The 20,145-nt window shown below is 38.5% G+C and overlaps 2 protein-coding genes across 3 annotated transcripts; both read left to right on the top strand.

Annotated features, from left to right (window-relative positions):
* Window positions 1-145: 145 nt before the first annotated feature.
* Window positions 146-5,047, top strand: dusp22b (dual specificity phosphatase 22b). The gene is made up of 7 exons (XM_037786281.1): window positions 146-342; window positions 742-775; window positions 907-989; window positions 1,725-1,774; window positions 2,682-2,756; window positions 4,294-4,465; window positions 4,588-5,047. The coding sequence occupies exons 1-7, from the start codon at window positions 322-324 to the stop codon at window positions 4,726-4,728; spliced, it is 576 nt and encodes a 191-aa protein (XP_037642209.1). The 5' UTR covers window positions 146-321; the 3' UTR covers window positions 4,729-5,047.
* Window positions 5,048-5,705: 658 nt separating this feature from the next.
* Window positions 5,706-17,353, top strand: irf4a (interferon regulatory factor 4a). 2 transcript variants are annotated; one of them, XM_037788604.1, is made up of 9 exons: window positions 5,706-5,754; window positions 6,714-6,913; window positions 7,141-7,327; window positions 8,048-8,130; window positions 8,264-8,429; window positions 9,699-9,749; window positions 10,097-10,483; window positions 11,943-12,055; window positions 12,883-17,353. In XM_037788604.1, exons 1-9 carry the CDS (start codon window positions 5,745-5,747, stop codon window positions 13,030-13,032), a joined length of 1,347 nt encoding a protein of 448 aa, XP_037644532.1. In that variant the 5' UTR covers window positions 5,706-5,744; the 3' UTR covers window positions 13,033-17,353. The 2 variants fall into 2 exon arrangements, with proteins under 2 accessions (XP_037644532.1, XP_037644531.1); XM_037788603.1 differs by having other exon boundaries at window positions 9,666-9,749.
* The last annotated feature ends 2,792 nt before the right edge of the window (window positions 17,354-20,145 follow it).

Genomic DNA, 20,145 nt, shown 5'->3' with positions numbered 1-20,145 from the left:
TTTTACTAACATCTTTTGCACTATGGAACTGTGATGCTGGAAACTTGAATTTCCCTCGGGATCAATAAAGTTACTATCTATCTATCTATCTATCTATCCTTAAACGCCGCTCTGCTTATATCAGCAGCAAACTACAACTCCCAGCATGCAACGCGGGGGAGCTTGGGAAGCGGTGCTCGGCTCTCTTTGGACGCGGAGCTGCGGCTGCATTTGCTCCCTTATTACAGCGAGGTTTGGGAAGCCGTCAAGCTGCTGGATAGGCATTTTTTAAACAACGAGGAAAACACAGCGTGGCATTTCTTTTCACTATTATTTTCCAACATGGGGAATGGCATCAATAAGGTAGAAGAAGCACTCTCTCATCTGTTGCATACGCGCTAAACCAGCGTTGAGTTCACAGACACACAATGTTCCTCGGTATTTTGAGTGTTATTTGGGAGATGTCTTCTTCAGTAGAGTCTTTGAGATGTTTGAGATAAAAAAAAAAGGTTGTGCTAGTTTGACATGATTCAGCAAGAGGTAAACATAAACTTAAATGGTCAAAGTGTGAACATTTAGCATAATAGTGAATGTTTAAAACCTGATATTTTGATTGTTTTTTCTGGTAACATGATTACACATAGATTTGAACCTATCAATTCTAATTATCACTTCATATTTTCAGGGTGTCATTCAAGTCTGCTGATATCAAAGATGCTTTGACCATGTCTGCTTCATGTGTACATTTCTCTGTCCTTATAGGTCCTGCCTGACCTGTACTTGGGGAATTTCAAAGGTCTGTCTAAGTATTTTTTTTTATATACATATATATAATTTTGATTGTCTTATCATCACATGCCATGAGTATTATGCTGCCATATGACAGGAATTGTGTTTGTTTTTTGTGGTGTTATTTGTTTGTGTCAGATGCCAGAGACCGAGAACAGTTAGCCAGAAACAACATCACACACATCCTGTCCATTCATGACAGTGCAGCTCCCATCCTCCAGGTGAGAACCATCTCCTTGTTACACATATCACATCTTTGCCCCTAAGGGTGCATCTTAAAATTTCTCATTTTGTCTTTTAAGCAGAGTGATCAAGCAAATGGGTCTGAATAGATCTGATTGGCTGAGACCCCTCTCTCTGTGTATAGTATTAGTACAGTGCACATGATTTGAGCAATCTCACACAGCCCATAAACCGGTCTGTCAGGTCGGTCGGGAAAGGTGCCATGCATGCTACTTCTTGAGCAAACAGTTGTCCGTCCCGATTGAGTGAGTGAGTAAGCAGGGGAGTTTCATACTCATGTGATAGCTGGAGTATCATGGGAAAAGCAAGTCAACAACAGTTGGTTCGGTCAGTGTGCTTGTGTGGGTTTTAGAGTAGGCGGTTGTTTTTGCTTCAACCAGTGCAGTCTTGTTGTATTATTTTTTTTTTCTCCAGGTTTTGATTCTATAATAGTTATATATTCTGAATATTCTCTAATAGTTTTTTCTAATAGCTGCAAGTACAAAAGCAGCTTATAGTCACAGTTTTGTCATTTAAAAAAAAGGGGATTGCAAAGATGTAATTACAAATCTGCCTTTTATCTTCCACATACAATAACACGGCATGCGTTCACCATCAGCAACGCACACAAAACCTTAAGAGCGTCAATGAGCAGTGGTGTTTATCACTGTTTATTGATCTGTGTTATCAGAGCTGCTGACCGGTAACTAACTAGTAATACTTTGACCCCTCAGGAGATGACCTATCTCTGCATTTCAGCAGCTGACCTGCCCACACAAAACCTGTGAGTATCAAAATGTGCAGCTCAGCAACACGGCACAGAACAATGAAAGGCTGAGGCAGAGATAGAGATGGAGAGAGAGTACGACTATCCATTTGAGGCTGCACTGTGTGGGCGTCTGAGGTTCATTTTCTTCAAGCTAACGTGTAAATGATATGCTTTCACAAGCTCAACATTTGACTGTGAACCTATTCTCTGGCTAGTAGATCACAGTAAAACGGCTGGTTTCAGCTCTTGGTTGGTGCACCGTTGTTGTTGTTGTTGTTTTTTAACATGAGCACATGACATGTACAAACAAAAACATGCAGTTGTCAGGGGGACTGGGCAAGAAGAATCAAGAAAATCAAGGATGGTGCACGTATCAACAAATGACACGCAAATCATCTATGGCCAAATTCACACATAAGGCGGTCTTTTAGCAGGAAGGAAGTCTTGTTGCTCAGCTCTGCAGTTTTAGCACTGTGGTTGGTGCTGTGCCTCTATTTATACGCACCCCCCCCCCACCCTCCACCCTCCACCCTCCACTCACTTGCACATGGACATGCACATATATATATACACGCACACTAATGCCCTTGTCACCTTACTGCCTTGGTTGCCTCATACCTCTCCGCTTCAGACTGCGATGTGTTAGAAACCTGTTATGTGAAATATGACACCAACTCTCTCTCAAACCTGAACACACCCCCATCCTAATCTGTCCAGGATAAGAAATAAAACAGTAGGTGCAAAAACATACACAACAACATGTACAAAAAAACTCAAGTGTGCACGACCAATCCACCTTTTAGATGCATGCAAGAGCTCTAAAGTGTCAATACAGCCACACAGCTCTTATAGCACTTCTTGCTGTGTTCTCACAGTAGTTTAATGTGGTTTATTATAACAAATGTTTTTTTATGCTCCACAGGACTCAGCACTTTAAACAAAGTATAATGTTCATGCACGAGTCCCGCCTGAAAGGAGAAGGCTGCCTCGTTCACTGGTGAGAGCAAAAGACTGCTTGTTGTATGTTTACCTCGAAGCTAGAATCAAGGTTCGCTCACACGAAGGAGAGATGCTGCTCAAGTAGCCAAACTAGATAGTTTTCCTCCGTCTATCTCATAATATAATCATAGACGTGTTGAATATAAATGTACAGTTCATCTAGAGCTGAAAAAAAAACGGAGATCAACCAAGTAGACAAGTGAACTCATGTGTAACTGCTGCACAGAGGGGATTAAATGATAAGCAACAGCCTATTCTTGAACTTCCCAAAACAGAGTACAGTATAATAAGTATGACCACATTGTGTTTGTGTAGTGGGGTAGCTGGCCATACAGTAGTTTCACAGGGGAAAGTTATATTTGGTTAGACAGAGGGTCTTCTCAGAAATACAGGGGAACAAGAGGCTATTAATAAGATCCGCACTGCCACAGGTTTCTCTACTATACGTATTGACTGGAGAATTTAGATTTCATTCAGATATGTAGTGTGTATTTAATACGTTTCTACACCTCAGTCCCCTTATTTTACCACACAGTTCTTGTATTTTATTGTCAGTCTGCCACTGTCTGTAGTCTGGATGGTATTGCCTACTGTATATATTTAATCTGATAGTTATTACTGTGAATCTTTGAGCTGTTTTACATAATCCTCAATTAGAATGATGTGTGGTTTTAACCTCTAGTTCTCAGACAGTATTTGTACGAGCACATTAGTGTCCTGGTTTTTGAATCTGGATTTACCCATGTTCAGGAAATGTTTACGTGTCAAAGTATCCTGATTTCTGACATAGATTATTTAGGTTTCTCAAAACCGGGATAACGACTTATTCACATTTCTAAAACCAGGATATGATGCGTTACATGCGGTGTTGGGGAGGTTTCTTTAGAAATGTAATAGGTTACAGATTACTAGTAACCCTGTTAAAAATGTGATAAGTAATGCAACTATTTTAATTACTTCAGTGTAATGTAACTTATGACATTTGATTACTTTTTAATGACTTTTCTAACAAATATTTTAAATTGGTCTATAAATAAAGCAGAAAAGTCCTAAAAACATAAATTTTAACTATAATTACTGTCAAACTTTTATTAAAAGTTCTCCAGTATAACTTCAATTAAGAATGGAACAGAGCCACAGCATGAATGTTATATTCTACATACAAATGTTTTTACTGAAAATAATATATTTGGATGTAACCTCTTTTGTAATCACCAACAGTTTGATTAATAACTATTTTTTCCCAGTAACTGTAACTGATTACAGTTACATTTATTTTGTAATCTAATGTAACTCTATTATATATAAGTAGTTACTCCACACTGGTTACATGTGCAAAAAATAACCAGAATACACTACAGTATAAAACCCGATCATAACAGGGATGCTCATGTGCATGTTGACACACTTATTGATGACTGTATTTACCCACTCAAATGGAAATCACTTTATGGCTATAACCCAAGTGTTGAGGAAAAATGATGTCATTCATGTAGTTTTAACAGTTTCATTTCTCCATCCCTCTCTTCTTACAGTTTAGCAGGTGTGTCCCGCAGTGTCACCCTGGTGGTGGCTTACATCATGACGGTGACAGGACTGGGCTGGCAGGAGGCGCTGGCTGCAGTCAGGGTGGCCCGGCCCTGTGCCGGTCCCAACCTGGGCTTTCAGCGCCAGCTCCAGGAGTTTGAGGCTACTCAAGCTGATCAGGTCAGTCCTATAGGAATTGAGCGAGTGTAAGATGGAGAACAAGAGAGTGTGGAATATATATGGAGAGAGTGCACCATCAGTATTTTGCTTTTTGTAACATGAGCTGTTTTCTTTTCCTGTAGTTCAGAGAATGGCTACAGAGGGAATATAAGGATAGCTCCTTCAATGATGAGGCTGATCTACGTGACTTGCTTGCCAGGTCGTCTAAAGTCAACGGCGAGGGGGTGAAGAAACAGACATGTACCCCACCCGGAGGTGTCTGATCAGATCTTTTGATGAGATATTTTGCCGCTCAGCAACCTGGAGGATTACACCATTGTGTGATGCTGCAGTATTCTGGAGCTATCTGGAAGTCTAATGTGCTTTGGAGTGGACTACTGTCTGGATGTGCATCGCCGCTGGACTGATCCTCTAAATCTCACGGACTTGAACACTGTAAGAGACAATTACAGCACATATTCATTTTATAGTTTTGGCTGATGTGTCAGGTGCTGTTTTTTTTTTTTTCTAATTTATGAATGTTGTGTATTTTGTACTGCGTCTTGATGATTTCAGATAGTGAAATAAAAGGAGTAAAGTCAAGCGTTGTGTGAGGATGTCACTTGGTGGGCTGTCGTGTCGGAGGTGAGAAGAACACACTGTGTTGGGTTTACATCTCTGTTTCCTGGTTGTCTTCCTGTTTGTCTAATGTGCAAGGGAGGTCATGCATGGTGGCATCCAAAACACCAAGATCCTGTCTTTTATCACTATAAATCAGTTAAAGTAAACATTAATTGCAGCACGGTGAGATATTGCGTACAGTACAGTGTCCTTTAAACTGTACATAGCTGGGATGTGCGTGGACATCCACTGGAGGGCAGTCATACTAAAGTAGCCTAAAACATATTTTGGATTCAAGCATGTGTCATCTGACATTGGTTCCTCATGCCTCGATTCAGTCTTTCCCCAACAACAAAATTGAGACTTAATAGACATTTCCTGTCAACAGTTGTCACTGGAAATTAGTCTGTACTTCCAGGCTTTTAGAAAAACAAAAAATATGTGGGGGAAATATTTTTTGTATTGGTAATATGCACAGGTGACTGTTCCATTGCGTCCCGGTGTGTGCTCAGGGTGTCACTAGAGGGATTCCCCAACGCAGTGCTGAGTTTCAAAGAAATGAGTGCCTGGTTGCTGCGCATCTCCTCTTGAACTTCTCAGAGGCTCCTCCCTGTAACATATCAAGATGTGATAAAGGACACAGAGAGCTTCACAACAGGTTTCAGCGCGGAGAGCTGGTATGATCAACGGTAAGCAGCAGCAGCTCCTTTTTAAATGAATGACTATATTTTCAATGAAAACCTTTAATGTACCAATTAACCCAGTTTCAGTCAGGAGCAAATGCCTGATTACATACTGGTTTGTTATCATTTTATTATTGTTGGTAATTAAATACATCTTAAATCATATTAAAGTTGAATTAAAGTCCTACTTAACTGATGACATTAAGTTTGAGAAACGTGATGAGATGTTTTATTAACATGTATTGCACTATGCATTGTAGTTGTGATAAAAACGTGTACATCATGGGTACATCACTGTAATGTTGCAGCTGGTAAACGTGGAGATGATTTTCATTACTTTAAAAGTGATGAAAATATATAGAGTTTATATATTGCTGGGTAGCTTAACCTATAAGCGTATATAATCATTTATTAGTTGATTATATTTTGTATTATTCTGAATCTCAAAAGTAACTTAAGCTGTTATATAAATGTAGTGAAGTAAAAAGTACAATATTTGCCTCTGAAATGTAGTGGAGTAGAAGTATAAAGTAGCATAAAATGGAAATATTCAAGTAAAGTACAAGTACTGCAAAATTGTAATACGTAAATGTACTTAGCCACCACTGTGCCAAACGTGATGAAGACAAGTAGGCCTGAACCTTATACCCTTCCTTTATAAAGCAGCATGGCAAGATAACTAGATCAAATGTATTAAAAGTGACATTACAGCTACAGGGCCACAGAGGAGAAGCTATGTGGAGCACTAACACTAAAAGGAGTGTAACTGGAAAGTAATTTTAAGTAGAAATTTTAATAATGGCACTTTAACAGTTTTAAGCTGAACCTAAAATCTGAATCAACTGTCTTGTCAAATTAGTTTTCTTAGGTTAATTTAAATGAGTGAATCTTACATTATAAAAAGGGAACATTAACTGTGTCACCTTACTGTTCCCTTACATGCTTTCTTTCACTTTATCTTGCAGAGATGAACCTGGATGAGGACAGTGGCCTATCCGTCAGCTGCGGCAACGGCAAGCTGAGACAGTGGCTGATAGATCAGATCAACAGCAGGTCGTATCCCGGCCTGGTTTGGGAAAACGATGAAAAAAGCATTTTTAGGATTCCGTGGAAACATGCAGGAAAACAAGACTATAACAGAGACGAGGATGCTGCGCTCTTCAAGGTCAGACCATCCCACTTATCTTCTCACACTGCACCTGAAGCCTCAAACAGTTGCATTTTTAAACACACTACTGCATATGAATTACCACAAATTTGAGTAATATAGTTAAAGGCAGATTTAGATTTTGTTTATTTTTTTTTACTTATTGAAGTGCTCATGCATTAATATGCATTAATAGTCATGACTAAAGAGGACGTAAAAATGAATCTATTCAATGATTGTTTCAGGCATGGGCATTGTTTAAGGGGAAACATAAGGAAGGAGTCGACAAGCCAGATCCCCCCACATGGAAAACTAGACTACGCTGTGCTCTTAATAAAAGCAATGACTTTGATGAGTTAGTGGACAGAAGCCAACTGGACATCTCAGACCCCTATAAAGTCTACAGAATCATCCCAGAGGGAGCCAAAAGAGGTAAGTGTATGTAAATAGCATCCATCAAAATGCAGTGTAGTTTGTGAGAATTACATTCAGCCACCCATGTGTGTGCTGACAGATGTAACAAGATGAATAAAATAATTGAAATTTGATAACAAACTGTGAAATCTAAAGCCGTGCCATAGCAACGGTTCATTTATATACAACATACTGCTGTATTTCACACAGCATCTCACATTGTTTACAGACTATTGGCAACTTTTCACATACACATGCACCACTGCAGTTGTTTCTGATGAGGCAGGAAGCACAAAGGAAGCCAAAGCATGTACCAAAAAAAGGCCGTAGTGCTTTTTTTAGAGGGCTTCAGTTACTAAGCGCAGGGTGCACATAACACAACCAGGCGACCTCCAGCCTTGCATAACTAAGTCTCTGCCATCATACGACAGTTTTTGTCACACCAGAGCAGTTCTTGCTATCTGAGCTGACAAATGGAAATCAACAGAGTTCAGCCTCAGTTGTGTGTTGTACACATATTCACAGTTTGAATGTGCCAAAATGAATTAGGTTAGTTTGATTCATATTGTGCCTCATATATTCTCAATTTTGCTTTAATCTGCACAATTAAACTATGTTATGATCCTGGATTATTGGCAAATATATTAGTTCTGGTTTGTTTTGGAGGATGGGAGATGCATGGCCAATATTGTGGACCAATTATCTGACAAATGTATTTCTGGTTTTGGACATTTACAGGAATGAAGATGAGTGCGGAGGAGTCACCGTCACATGTAAACGCCCTTGGCTATATTCCCCCATATACGTCTCTGCACAACCAGGTCAGCAGATTGATTTTGTGGCTGCTGCATGCTATAAAGGCTGGTCCAAGCACACATATATTACTGATTGCAAATGTCTTGGTTTAATGTCGTCTTCTCCGTGTGAGTGACCGCCCCTGTGGTTCTTCCACAGGTATCTGGCTATATGGCTTCTCAGGAAAGAAGGGACTGGAGGGATTACACACCCCCAGAACAGCAGCCTCTTCATCCTCCACATCACCACGCAGAGCTGCAGTACGGTCAGTGCCACTACCCGTCACCGTTCGGCCGGGCCTGGCCGGGGTCACACACAGATAATGGTAAGATATGGCCAGGATTATAAAACTAGAGATAGATTTAATCATTGACTGTGTGTGTAAGTGTGACTGTAATGCTCTGCAGATAAACAGTATGATGCAATATCTTATCTTAAATTTCATCTGGCATATTGCATAGATTTTTAGCTTACTTTTATATGCAATGAGTTTTCACAGATATTATCCAAATAATGGCATCAATTTCCAACCACAGGCACCCAAGTGTGACATCCTGTCATTCTTTTTATCAAACGAGATATCTGAGATGGAATAAAGTTGTTACTTTATTGAAGAGGGCTTGTAATTATGCTAATTTGTTTCATTGTGTAATGCTCTAATCCATCTTTGAATTGAGGCTTTAACGGGTCATAAGGTATCATTAGTTATCACAATCCTCTACATATAGTTTACAGAGGAATTTAACTTTGATCTTTAAGGTGGAAAAACATCCAAAACCACCAAGTTTCTCGATAACATTTAATAGTGTTAATCATTACAGCAATATCAAAGTAGAAATTACTATGGAAAGTATTATTATTTAACCATTATTTAAAAACAATACTGAGCAGCAGTTACTCATCACTGTCCTTATATATTCATTTGATTTTCTCAGGTACAAAGAAAAAAAGTCATTATGCTTAGTACCATACATTTGGTGTATTATATATATTGTAATATATCGTACTGTATATAGTATTTACTAGTTTTGTATTTTAGTCAGGACAGCCTTGATAAGGTGTTAACTATTCATTGCAAGAACAACATGCATTTAAGCTTGGCGATGTTGCGTGTGATGCTCAAGAACCCTGAGACATATTCTGGGATACAGAACAGTAAAATCATATCATATTGAAAGGTCAAACATGCACAATTTTTGTGGTGCTGATGCATGTGGCTGAAGAGATAACAGGGAGTGAAGTGAGTGGTGAAACAGGCAGTGGTTGATTCAACAGCTATGCACTACTGATCAGTGGTCCGTGAAGCAAAAAGTGCCTAATTTGTTTATGTGACTGCCTGGTTGTCTGAGTTAGGTTGTTTTTGTGTATGAAACACGTGACGTCTGTGCCCGATTTACCGTACGGCTACAATAAATTTATTTTATGGGATTTTTCAAACATTCTCCAGACTTGCTTTTGTTCCAGATTAGATTTCAGTATAATAAAAAAAAAAAAAAAACTTTGCCCTTTGACATTCAACACTCTAATTATGACCTTTATTTATTTAATTTATTCTGTGCAGGTTTTCAGCTCTCCTTCCACACCTACTTTTCAGAGTCCCAACCACCACCAGTGTATTCAATCGACCAAAACAATGGCATAACAGGTAAAGAATCATCTAATTTAAAAACAGATGCACACAGATGTTCACTCACATGCTTGTTTACTATTTTGAAAAAAAATTTGCATTCACAACACCCACTTACTTCCCTATTCTGAAGAGCAGTAGTTCATGTTCAATAGAGAGTTTTTTAATCTATCACATGATGATAGATTTAAAAAAAAGTGGGTTCAAAAAGATGCTTGGAATGATAAGACAGAAGTGAGTAATACTCTGCATGCCAAGATTACTGAGAATGAAGTTTTATTTAAGCTTGACATTTCAAGGCCTCCATCTGATAAGATTGTTTCCTACAAGGACGTATCTGCTAAATGCTCGTCTCTTTCTTTCAGATTTCAGCCTACATGTGTCCCTATACTACAGAGAGTCTTTGGTGAAGGAGGTCACCACCACCAGCCCAGAAGGATGCCAGATCACCTCTCCTTCCTCCTCCTCTCCATCCTCTTCCCCATGCCCAGAGGACAAGCTTCACAGCGGAGCAGAAATCATCCATTTTCCATTCCCGTACCCTGAGTCTCAGAGACAGGGCGCTGAGATGCTTCCTAATGTGCTGGAGAGAGGGGTGCTTCTGTGGATGACACCTGATGGGTTATACGCCAAGCGCCTCTGCCAGGGGAGAGTTTACTGGGAAGGACCTCTGGCTCCGTATATGGATAAACCCAACAAGCTGGAGAAGGAGCAGCCATGCAAACTGTTTGACACCCAGCAATTCCTTATTGGTAAGCACCGATGGGTTTCTATTGTGTTCTGTTCACACCAACAATGGCAGAAACACCTGCGCAATATGATGCAATTCAATACAAATACAATTCCTGTAATAACACATAGTCAGAGAGTGGTGGAAGAAGTATTCAGATCCTTTACTTAAGTCAAGTCAATCTCAGTTTTAATTTATCTAAAATCACAAATACTGTACTTTGGGTCAAATCTTGAATACAGGACTTGGGATTTTAATTGATATAAAATCCCAAGTCCTGTATTCAAGATTTGACCCAAAGTACAGTATTTTCCAACAATTTTAACTTCTCCTCTGAGGACATATTTAATATTATTAAATACGTTTTTTACTATATTTGTTATTCATCATCTGTTTATACACCAGCCTCCACTTACGTGTGCCCACAGTAGGAGTTAACATTAATAAACACTCCTGCTTACAATTGTAGAGTGATATGAACCATTTATTGATTGTTTATGTGCTGCTTATACATGCTAAATAGGGAGGTTAAAGTAAAGTGTTACCATGTAAGCAGCTGATATGAACTACTTTATATACAATACTTCCCCCTGAAATGTAGTAAAGTATATTATAAAGTGGAGTCCAGTAAAGTACAGTTGTTTTAAAATTGTACTGAAGTACAGTAATTAAGTAAAGTACTTAGTTATTTTACAGCACAGGTGTTGATTCGACTTAATGCTTTAGCCCAGTGTGAGGTGTCTTTGTATTACAGTATTTTGACCATTGGTGTTTGTACAGTTGGTTGGAGTCCAACATTATAACAAGTGTGAAAAAAACCCAACATAAACATAAGAAGTATATTCAATATTCTTTTTTATTTTTGAGGAAAATGCTTTTTACTCAAGTTCTAATTCAAATTACACGACTCTGTCATGCTGAGATTTAAGTCCACATATGTGAATAGATATATTTTTTATCCTATTGTGTAGATGCTCTTTGGTAACAGAGGTCATGAATTGGGGTTTTTACTTCCCATTAAACTCCTTAAGTGATTAGTGTAACTAATGCACTAACAGCCATGCTGCCTCAGCTATGTACAGTATGACGATGGTTGTGGTCACGTTGATAATGGCTGTGATGTTAATGATAATGATGAAGGACAGGCTGCAGGTGCTGTAGCTGGGTAAGTCCCTCGCAGTGCTGAAGAATAGCACTAAAAGGCTCGTCACATTCTCAGCAGGGGGCCACAGTGTGTGGAGTCCCCACCCACCTCCTGTGGTCCACCACACTGTGTGACTAGATGGTGTTTTCTGTGCCATTTCACACTGAAATTTCCATCATCCACATGAGTGGTTTCCAGAAAAATACACAATGATAAGGGAAAGTGTTGTGTGAGCAATTTGGGGGTTTTAATGTTTCTTTACTGTGTATTTTAAATGTGGATTTATTGTAGGTAATGCAGCTCATTCCCCTCTCTTTTCTCACTCCTCTTGTCTCAGAGCTTCAAGATTTTGCCCATAATGGCCGACATTTACCGAGACACCAGGTGGTGCTGTGTTTTGGAGACGAGTACCCCGACCCACAGCGCCCGAGGAAGATGATCACAGTACAGGTACCTATCCACTAGCTATTACATATACCATATATGCATATTGGCCAATTAATATTGTTAGTTTTTTTTACTAATTAAACCTCTATACTATCTTATAAACACAAAATGCAGTAACTAGCCTACATATTTGGTCAAAATTGAGTTAAGACTCTGACTTTTCTTTTACTAAAATAGTCTATTGTACAATGTTTTCATGTAATTTCTGTGAAAACACATTTTTTGAATTTGCGCTTACTACAAAACAGAGCTGAAATAAAGCCAAACTGCAGCTAAAGCAAGAGCGCTACTGTATATATCTAAAACTAAAGCAAAATGTACTCATCAATTTTCCCTGGTTGTTATTTGTACTTGAAAAAGTCAATTTTATATGAACTGACATGTTAGTTATTCAGTTCTTCCACATAACTAAATGAGGCTGTAGCTAAATCCAATCATTAATGTGAAAAAAAAACAGCTCCTTCTGGGTAATTAGCTTTATTAGTTGAATTTGTGCCATTAAATGTATTAAAATGTAAATTAATTCATTATATGGAATTCAATAAAAATATTAATATAGAAGTTGAGTCCGACAGAAAGACACCTAGCAAAACAGAGATGCATTTAATTCATATTTATGGCCTGTAAATAATCAAAATAAAGTTTATTTTCTTCACAAGAAAGCTGAAAGAAGGGCAGCATATGCATATTTGAGGTATTATGTAGGTCCTATTGTAATTATCTTTTGGGGAAAGTAATCAGCCTGAAAAGACATACAAATGTAGGACACTATAGGATAACATGATTCAGCAGTCGTAGACATATTTCACATAGACCTAATTTCATTTTAGGTGGAGCCAGTGTTTGCCAGAAAGCTGGTGTACTATTACCAGCAGAACAATGGCCACTACCTGCGGGCTTTTGATCACATCCAGGAACAGAACACACCTCCAACAATCGACTATCCTTCCCAGAGGCCTCTACAGCATATTCAGGAGTGACAAGCACACACACACACACACACACACACACACACACACACACACACACACACGTACGAGGGCATGAATGTGAATGTAAACCGCTGACCGTTTCTCAGTACTGTGTACTGTAAATGGTAGAAACTGTCACGGTACTGAGGGGTAGAGGTGGGGAAGACCCTGTTGTTTTCACTTGCACACCTATCGCGTCGTAGTCTCTGTGTCTGTGACTGCGGAGTAATGTTTTTTTTCTCTCTCTCTCTCTCTACAAGTATTATTGTGACAGTGTGAAGGATGCGGTTTGAGGGTGGGGGGGATGAGGGGAGCGGAGGGCGACTGAGACAGGAAGTACTAGCACAGGTGCACAGGAAGAATGGCCCCTAAGACAAACACTGATACGTCAAATGGACGAAACAGAGTATGAATGAATATTTATTGCATTTTCACAGGTAACAATGTGATTGTTGCACTCACACACTGAAGTGGCACAGTGACAGTTGACACAGCTCATACTGTGATTCTAAATTTTTATTAGTACTTAATGTGAAAAATAACAACATTTGCTGAGGTGAGCAAGTGAACAGTCAACAATATCCATGCTCGGTCCACTGTAAACCTCAATTCTGGATTTCATTGCAAAAAAAAAAAAAGGAAGCTACAACTGGAGTTTGAGAGAAATTAATTTTAACTCTGCTCCGATGGTGTAGTAGAGGAAGCTGTTATCACAAATAGTTTATCTCTTTGCTGCTACGTATGTCGCAGGACACACTTACGAAAATCTATTTCTACTGAATCTGGTCAGCCTTTAAAAATAACTGATTCCCTTAAATGACGTCAAACAGAACAAAACACCTACAAGGAGTCACCAGATGATCTCAGGTGATTACAGAGATAGTAAATATATATTTTTTTATTCGCTGCTTAGAATCGTGTCTATTCATTTTCTCTAGTCATTGTCTTGCTTTATCTTGTAAAATACTGTATAGTTTTACTACTTCAGGTCTCTGAAAGAATCTGATTTGAAAACAAAATTTTTGATCAAACTGCTGATAACTTATAGTCATGAAACTTGTACAGTAATGAGCAAGTAGACATGACTCCGTTTTAAATTCTCAAAAGCGAAAAAAGGTTGGGGACCACTGGCTTACAACACATTATCAGAGAGCAGCTCAAAGTCTGTTTCACATGAAAGAGAGCGCGGTTTTGACCTGACGGGACCGAAGGAGGCTCACTGGAAAAATCACACTCATCCCGTAACTGGCAAGGAACTCGTACCTGTTCCTCTTGACCTGAAACTTTAGGCCTCATAAATAGGAAGAAAAACTACCTTTGTGGTCTGAGTGTAATTCCAGCCAGGGCGGAGCTCTCTGGTTCCCATGCCTGCGATACTGTAGAGGTCCGCACACTGGACGTAACGTCCACAAAAAAGTTATTCTAAGAGCCTATACTGAGGAATGTGTAAATATATATATATATATATATATATAATAAGACGTAAAAACCCCGTAGTGAGAATAATGCAATTCCTCATGCTGTTGAAGTCCCAAAGGCTGATGCTGCAGCAGAAGGGATACAGCTTTTGTTATGTTTTTCTTCTGTGGTCCAGAGTTTCAATCTCTGCATTTACTTCCTTCACACTTAAACCACATCACTTTCACAATGGCTTCTGACCAAAATCACAGGCGGGAATGTTTTTATTTTTGTGTGTGTGCGTGTGTCTGAACCATAAATCATTTCCCCCTCTCAAACATCTTAGTCAGGCTGATTTTTGTGCTGGGTGAAATTTTGTTTCACATTACTCCACAGTCAGACATTTGACTCACTCAAAATCAAATCCTAATAGTGAAAACGGTACCAGCTGTGTGTAGTAGTAAAGGGTCATGCGTGTGCGTGTGTGTAGGTGGGTACGTGTATGTGTGTCACACAGTTGCACTATTACTGTTATCAGGAATTGACATTTATGAACTCAGGATAAAACATGTGACTCCCCCCACCTACGACATCAGTGACTCAAAAGCAGACACTCACACCCATTTCATATCATGCTTTACAGTTACAGTAAAACGCTCAGGACAGATTTCACAGGAAATCATAAAGTAGGTGTATACTGAAGAAAATTTGGTAAGACTTTCTATGGCGTCTATAATGCATTATAAACATACTTCTAATGTGTTATAAACTGCTTTTAGCACCGTATATTTATAGTTATAAGCACTCATAAATATTCATAATGCTTTATAACAATATTCATAACACATTATAAAGCATTTTATAATGACCTATAAAGTCAAGTATCACAATACTTCAATACTTTTTTGTTAGGATCACAGTGTATTAAAATTCCCATTGTTGTAATACACTATATTCACTGTCATAATGCATTATAATGTGATTATTAGTTACTTTAAGTGGTCATTGTTTGCTTTAAGTAAAGTAAAAATGTATCTTACAATGTTGTGTGTGTTGTTCTTGCATAGATTTAATGACTTAAAGCAAACAATAACCACTTAGAGTAACTAAGGTTACGATATTGTAACCCTAGTTTTATAAGCACATGTGGAGCTCTCTACTGGACTCTGTTGAATACTCTTCTCCAATCACTAGCGAACCACGAACTGAAAATTTGCATAAGCGTATAGCTGGTAAATCAGGAAGTGGCAATTCGTGTGGACCCCACAGTATACTGTATAAGGCAGCACACACTGCTGTCTGCCATCACATTATAATGCATTATAACAGTGATTATAATGTGTTGTTAAATATTATAATGCATTACAACTATGGGAGTTATAATACGATCCTTGCAAAAAAAATTTTGTATTATGATACTTGACCTTATAAGTCCTTATAAAATGCTTTATAATATGTTGCTATTATTGTTTTAAAGCATTATGAATCTTTACGAGTGCTCATAACTATAAATATAAAGTGCTTTGAGCAGATTATAACGCATTATAAGTATGTTTATAATGCATTATGGGCGTCATAGAAAGTGTTACCGAGAATTGTTCCAGCATTTTGTACAAAATATCTTAATGACAGAGAATTAATGGAGATCTGAAGGAGACTTATAAATATAAAGTCGCCATATGGATAAATGATTTATTTTGAAATAAACTGAGCCATCTTCTACTGCTCACATCTGCTGTGCTGTTTTGTCTTTGAGCTCTTTTTGATTTTCAAAGGGAGGGAGAATGAGAGTCATTTTTGGTGACAAAAAGACAAAAAAGAAAAAACACATTCGCACATCATGGTGTTTCCCCCTCTGCAGGAAGCCACATCATTTGTAGTCAGGCTTCAGTTTTTCCGCCCGTATAAGCCGTTACTCCAAGTGACATCGCCCTATAGCTCTTCAGTCGAAACTTTGGAGTGGACAGTTTAGTCAACTGATGCCCCAAACATCACCAGACAAGAGGTTTCACAGAGAAATGAAACTACCAAGAGCATTTCAAATGCAACACTTTCTCCAAAAGACAGTTCCATCTTGACTCAGTGACTATGATTAATCTGTCTGGGCAAATACTGATACTTTATACAATAACATACTGTGTCAATCTTTATGCTTATTTTTTCCACCTCAAAGAAACAACAAAATGTGTCATAAAATCACTGTAACATTGTATTTGTTGTGTAAATATGTCTAATATATTATTCTGTTATTGCTACTTTTACTACCCTTCACATGGATCATCTTATCATTTTGGGGTTTCACTGGAATTTCAGTGGAATCAACACAGATCACAGTTACTGGAAAAGTTGTTTGTACTTTTGTGCTTAGATTCTCATTTTATAATGATTCAGATTTTGAGCTACATATTCAGAAAGCATTGTTTATTTGCTTATCTATTAATGTATATGTCATAAATACATCGAGGCTCTGAGGCAAGAAAGAAATGAGGGTGTATCACAATAACGCCGTAGCAATGTTTTGCTGACATCTGCTGGTTAGCTGCAGCTAAACAAAAAGCTCCGAGGGGTGACAGATGATCAACAAGGTATAGGAGAGAATTACAAAAACATGTTTCTGCTGTATAAAATAATGTTTATTTCTAATGACATTTATCTGTGATTTCCTCTTATAAAATACTTGATAGTTTTACCTCTTCAGGCCTCTAAAAATGATTTAATCTTTAATAAGGAGTCGTGATTTCACTTTGTACTGCTTTAAAGGATCACATGCCAAAACTATGGGTAAACTATGCTAAATCCTCCCCACAGTCAGGGTTGAAGTCTACTCTACCCCCAAGCTCCAGGTAATAAGATACTGCTGAACGTTGTAGGTTGTCATGCATCATTCTAGGTGTTGTACATACATACATAAAATAAATTGAATTGAATTGAACATAGGGATGTGAAGTCTCATGGGTGTAAGTACTGTGTTTTGTGATCCATCCATCGCCCGGACCTCCACCCCATATGGAGTATCAGGCTGTCTATACTACAGCGCCTGACTTTTGCTCCTGTCTTTATTATACTATGGTAGCTGTCGTCTTTTTTTAGTCCTTGTTTTGGTGATCGCCCATGTGAATTGATGATAAAACATACTAGTGGGTGTAGCCTGACCCACATCTATGAGGCTTATAACAACTGATAACGCACATTTAATGACCTGATAACAGTCTAAGTGGCTGCACTATGGTGTCAGACATAAAAGGGAGTCCAGGGGTGAAAAGTAAAACAAAAAAGAACAAAAACAAATAATAATAATAAAAAAATCTACTCCCTCTGCTGGTTAGATACCCTCATTTTTTAAGATAAGATAAGATATTCCTTTATTAGTCCAACAGTGGGGAAATTTGCAATGCACAGCAGCAAAGGAGACAGAAAACAAGAAGCATCAGTAAAAACAAAAAACAAGATACAACACAGTAAAAAAAAGCAAAACAAAAGTAGACAGACATATAAAATATGAACAATTTAAATAGAAGGAAATATAAAAATAGGAACAATATGAACAAGGGGGAAATATAAAAAATAGGAACAATACAGTATTGACAATAAACAGACTATTAACACAATTGCACAAGTGGAAAATTGATATTGATTGGAATGAGATTTCACCTGAAAGTATTGCACAGTATGAATTGAAGTTACACCTGAGTAGTGCTGATATTGCACAGTCGGTGTACAGTATAGTGCAGTTAAACCCTGAGAACATACCTGTGGTAATTCTACACTATAGACTCAGAGTTCATAACCCCAGTTTGTTTAGGGTCAGACCTCTGCCCTGGATATGATGACAGTCCTGTTTAACCCTAGTCAACTTTCCTGCTTGTTGACCCCGTGATTAGGAAGGTGTTTACAAATTGTGACCCCTGGAAATGACACTGCAAATCCACCAGTCATCACTTACAGGCCCACTGGTGATGCTGTGTTCTTATGAAGCAGTGAACAAATACTGAGATAAACTGTTGACAGATGATCATGTTAAGACCTTTGTAATGGCAGAACTGACTACATAAACATATAGTTCCTCTCTATTATCCTCTTATAGTCATTATCTTTATATTATTATCATTATTATGAATTCTGTGAATATGATTGACCCCATCACCAGTAAATAAAATCTTTATCGCCACAATTAATCAGCTTGGTTTGTTTTCAGATGTCTGTGTTTATCTGAGACTCTTCATATAACAATGCACTTGACCCGATACGTTATGATGGCAGGAAAGCAATAACAGTGGTCGGATAAGGAGCAGCAAAGTAGTGGAAAACAATCGGATGACTCGGGACACGAGTGTAAACAGATAAGGGTTGATAAGCAGAACAATATGGTTGTCTACCTGGCACTGATGCAAGGGGTGGGCTGCTTGTTTAGTTTGGCTTGCAACTCAGAGAGGATGTTACACTAAAACGTCATTCGACGAAATGCTGCATTTTCATCGTAATATAGATTTCCTCCAGAGATACAAAGTAAATTGTAACCAACCAACTAAGAGAAAGTGACTGTGCAGGGATAAATGTGCAGTAAGATAAATGACCAGCAGGGAGTGATGTGTCATTGGTTGGTTGCAGTTGGAGAGAGTGGAAATATGAATTTTCTATAATGTTCACATATTTGGGTTGTTGGACTGCAGTATTCAGTGAATTCACAAATCATTTGCACACACGCACACTTTTATAATGAATTCCCTCAATTGTTTTGGATTCATTATCATTATCAAATCATGCTCTTTTGGATTTTCTCCAAACAATTTCCTATCAAAAGGAAGAGTTTGGGATTCCACGTCTTTCTACACACAGATATTTTGGCTTCATGTGTCAAGTGACACGCAGTAGAAGCAGTGCTGACGGAGAGACAGAGGTGGTCAGAGTGACAGCTCGTGGGCCGTGTTGCGTGAGAGTGACTCGGGCTGTTCTCAGACTCTGTGTGGTCTGGGTGTGTGGTCTCCAGCTGACGGGCAGGGAGGAGGACGGGAGAGCCCTGTGTGTGTGTGTGTGTGTGTGTACGCTCTCATGTGTTTACTTTATCCAGAGTCAGGTCTAGGCTCTCTGCAGCCATGGCTTGACTAGAAAGCTCTGCCTTCCGCCACTCAGCAGCCCCGGTCTGAAAGATAAACACACACTGCCACCACTCTGACATGGCTCATCTAGGGATAATTTTTATCCATGTATACATATGGGACCTGAGAGACCTTTAGGTTCGAGGGTCTTAGGCTAGTGTGTAATTCCTGAAACTATAGCCTTGTATCAAGTAATTGTTCAACCGCTTTTCCTAACATTATGGGATTAGACATTAACACAATTCCTTAATCTTAGTTTACACACTTAGTGTATGGACATTCAACATATTTGCAATTGTCACATGTGTTCATTTTACTTGTTTGCATATGTTCAACATTTCTTATAAACTATGATGTCTTATTAATTTTGATCCTTTATATTTCTTTTTTCTAATCCTCAGTCTTTAGCACAACATGCCGCATTGCATTTCACTACACATATTACTTGTATGTGTTACATATAAACCTTTGAATCCAAATTGATAACCAGATTATTTCTTTCATTTATGCTCTGAAGCAACTCATGCACAAATGTTGGTTCAGCACCATGAATAGTGTAATTAAGAGGAGACACCCGAGGTGAACAGGGTAAAACAAATTTAACTAATAGATATGAAACTTCCCGAGT

The sequence above is a fragment of the Sebastes umbrosus genome, chromosome 12, assembly GCF_015220745.1.
Source record: "Sebastes umbrosus isolate fSebUmb1 chromosome 12, fSebUmb1.pri, whole genome shotgun sequence".
Taxonomy (NCBI): Eukaryota; Metazoa; Chordata; class Actinopteri; order Perciformes; family Sebastidae; genus Sebastes; species Sebastes umbrosus.
The sequence above is the reverse complement of the archived record's forward strand: the minus strand, read 5'-3'. Positions and strand labels throughout refer to the sequence as shown.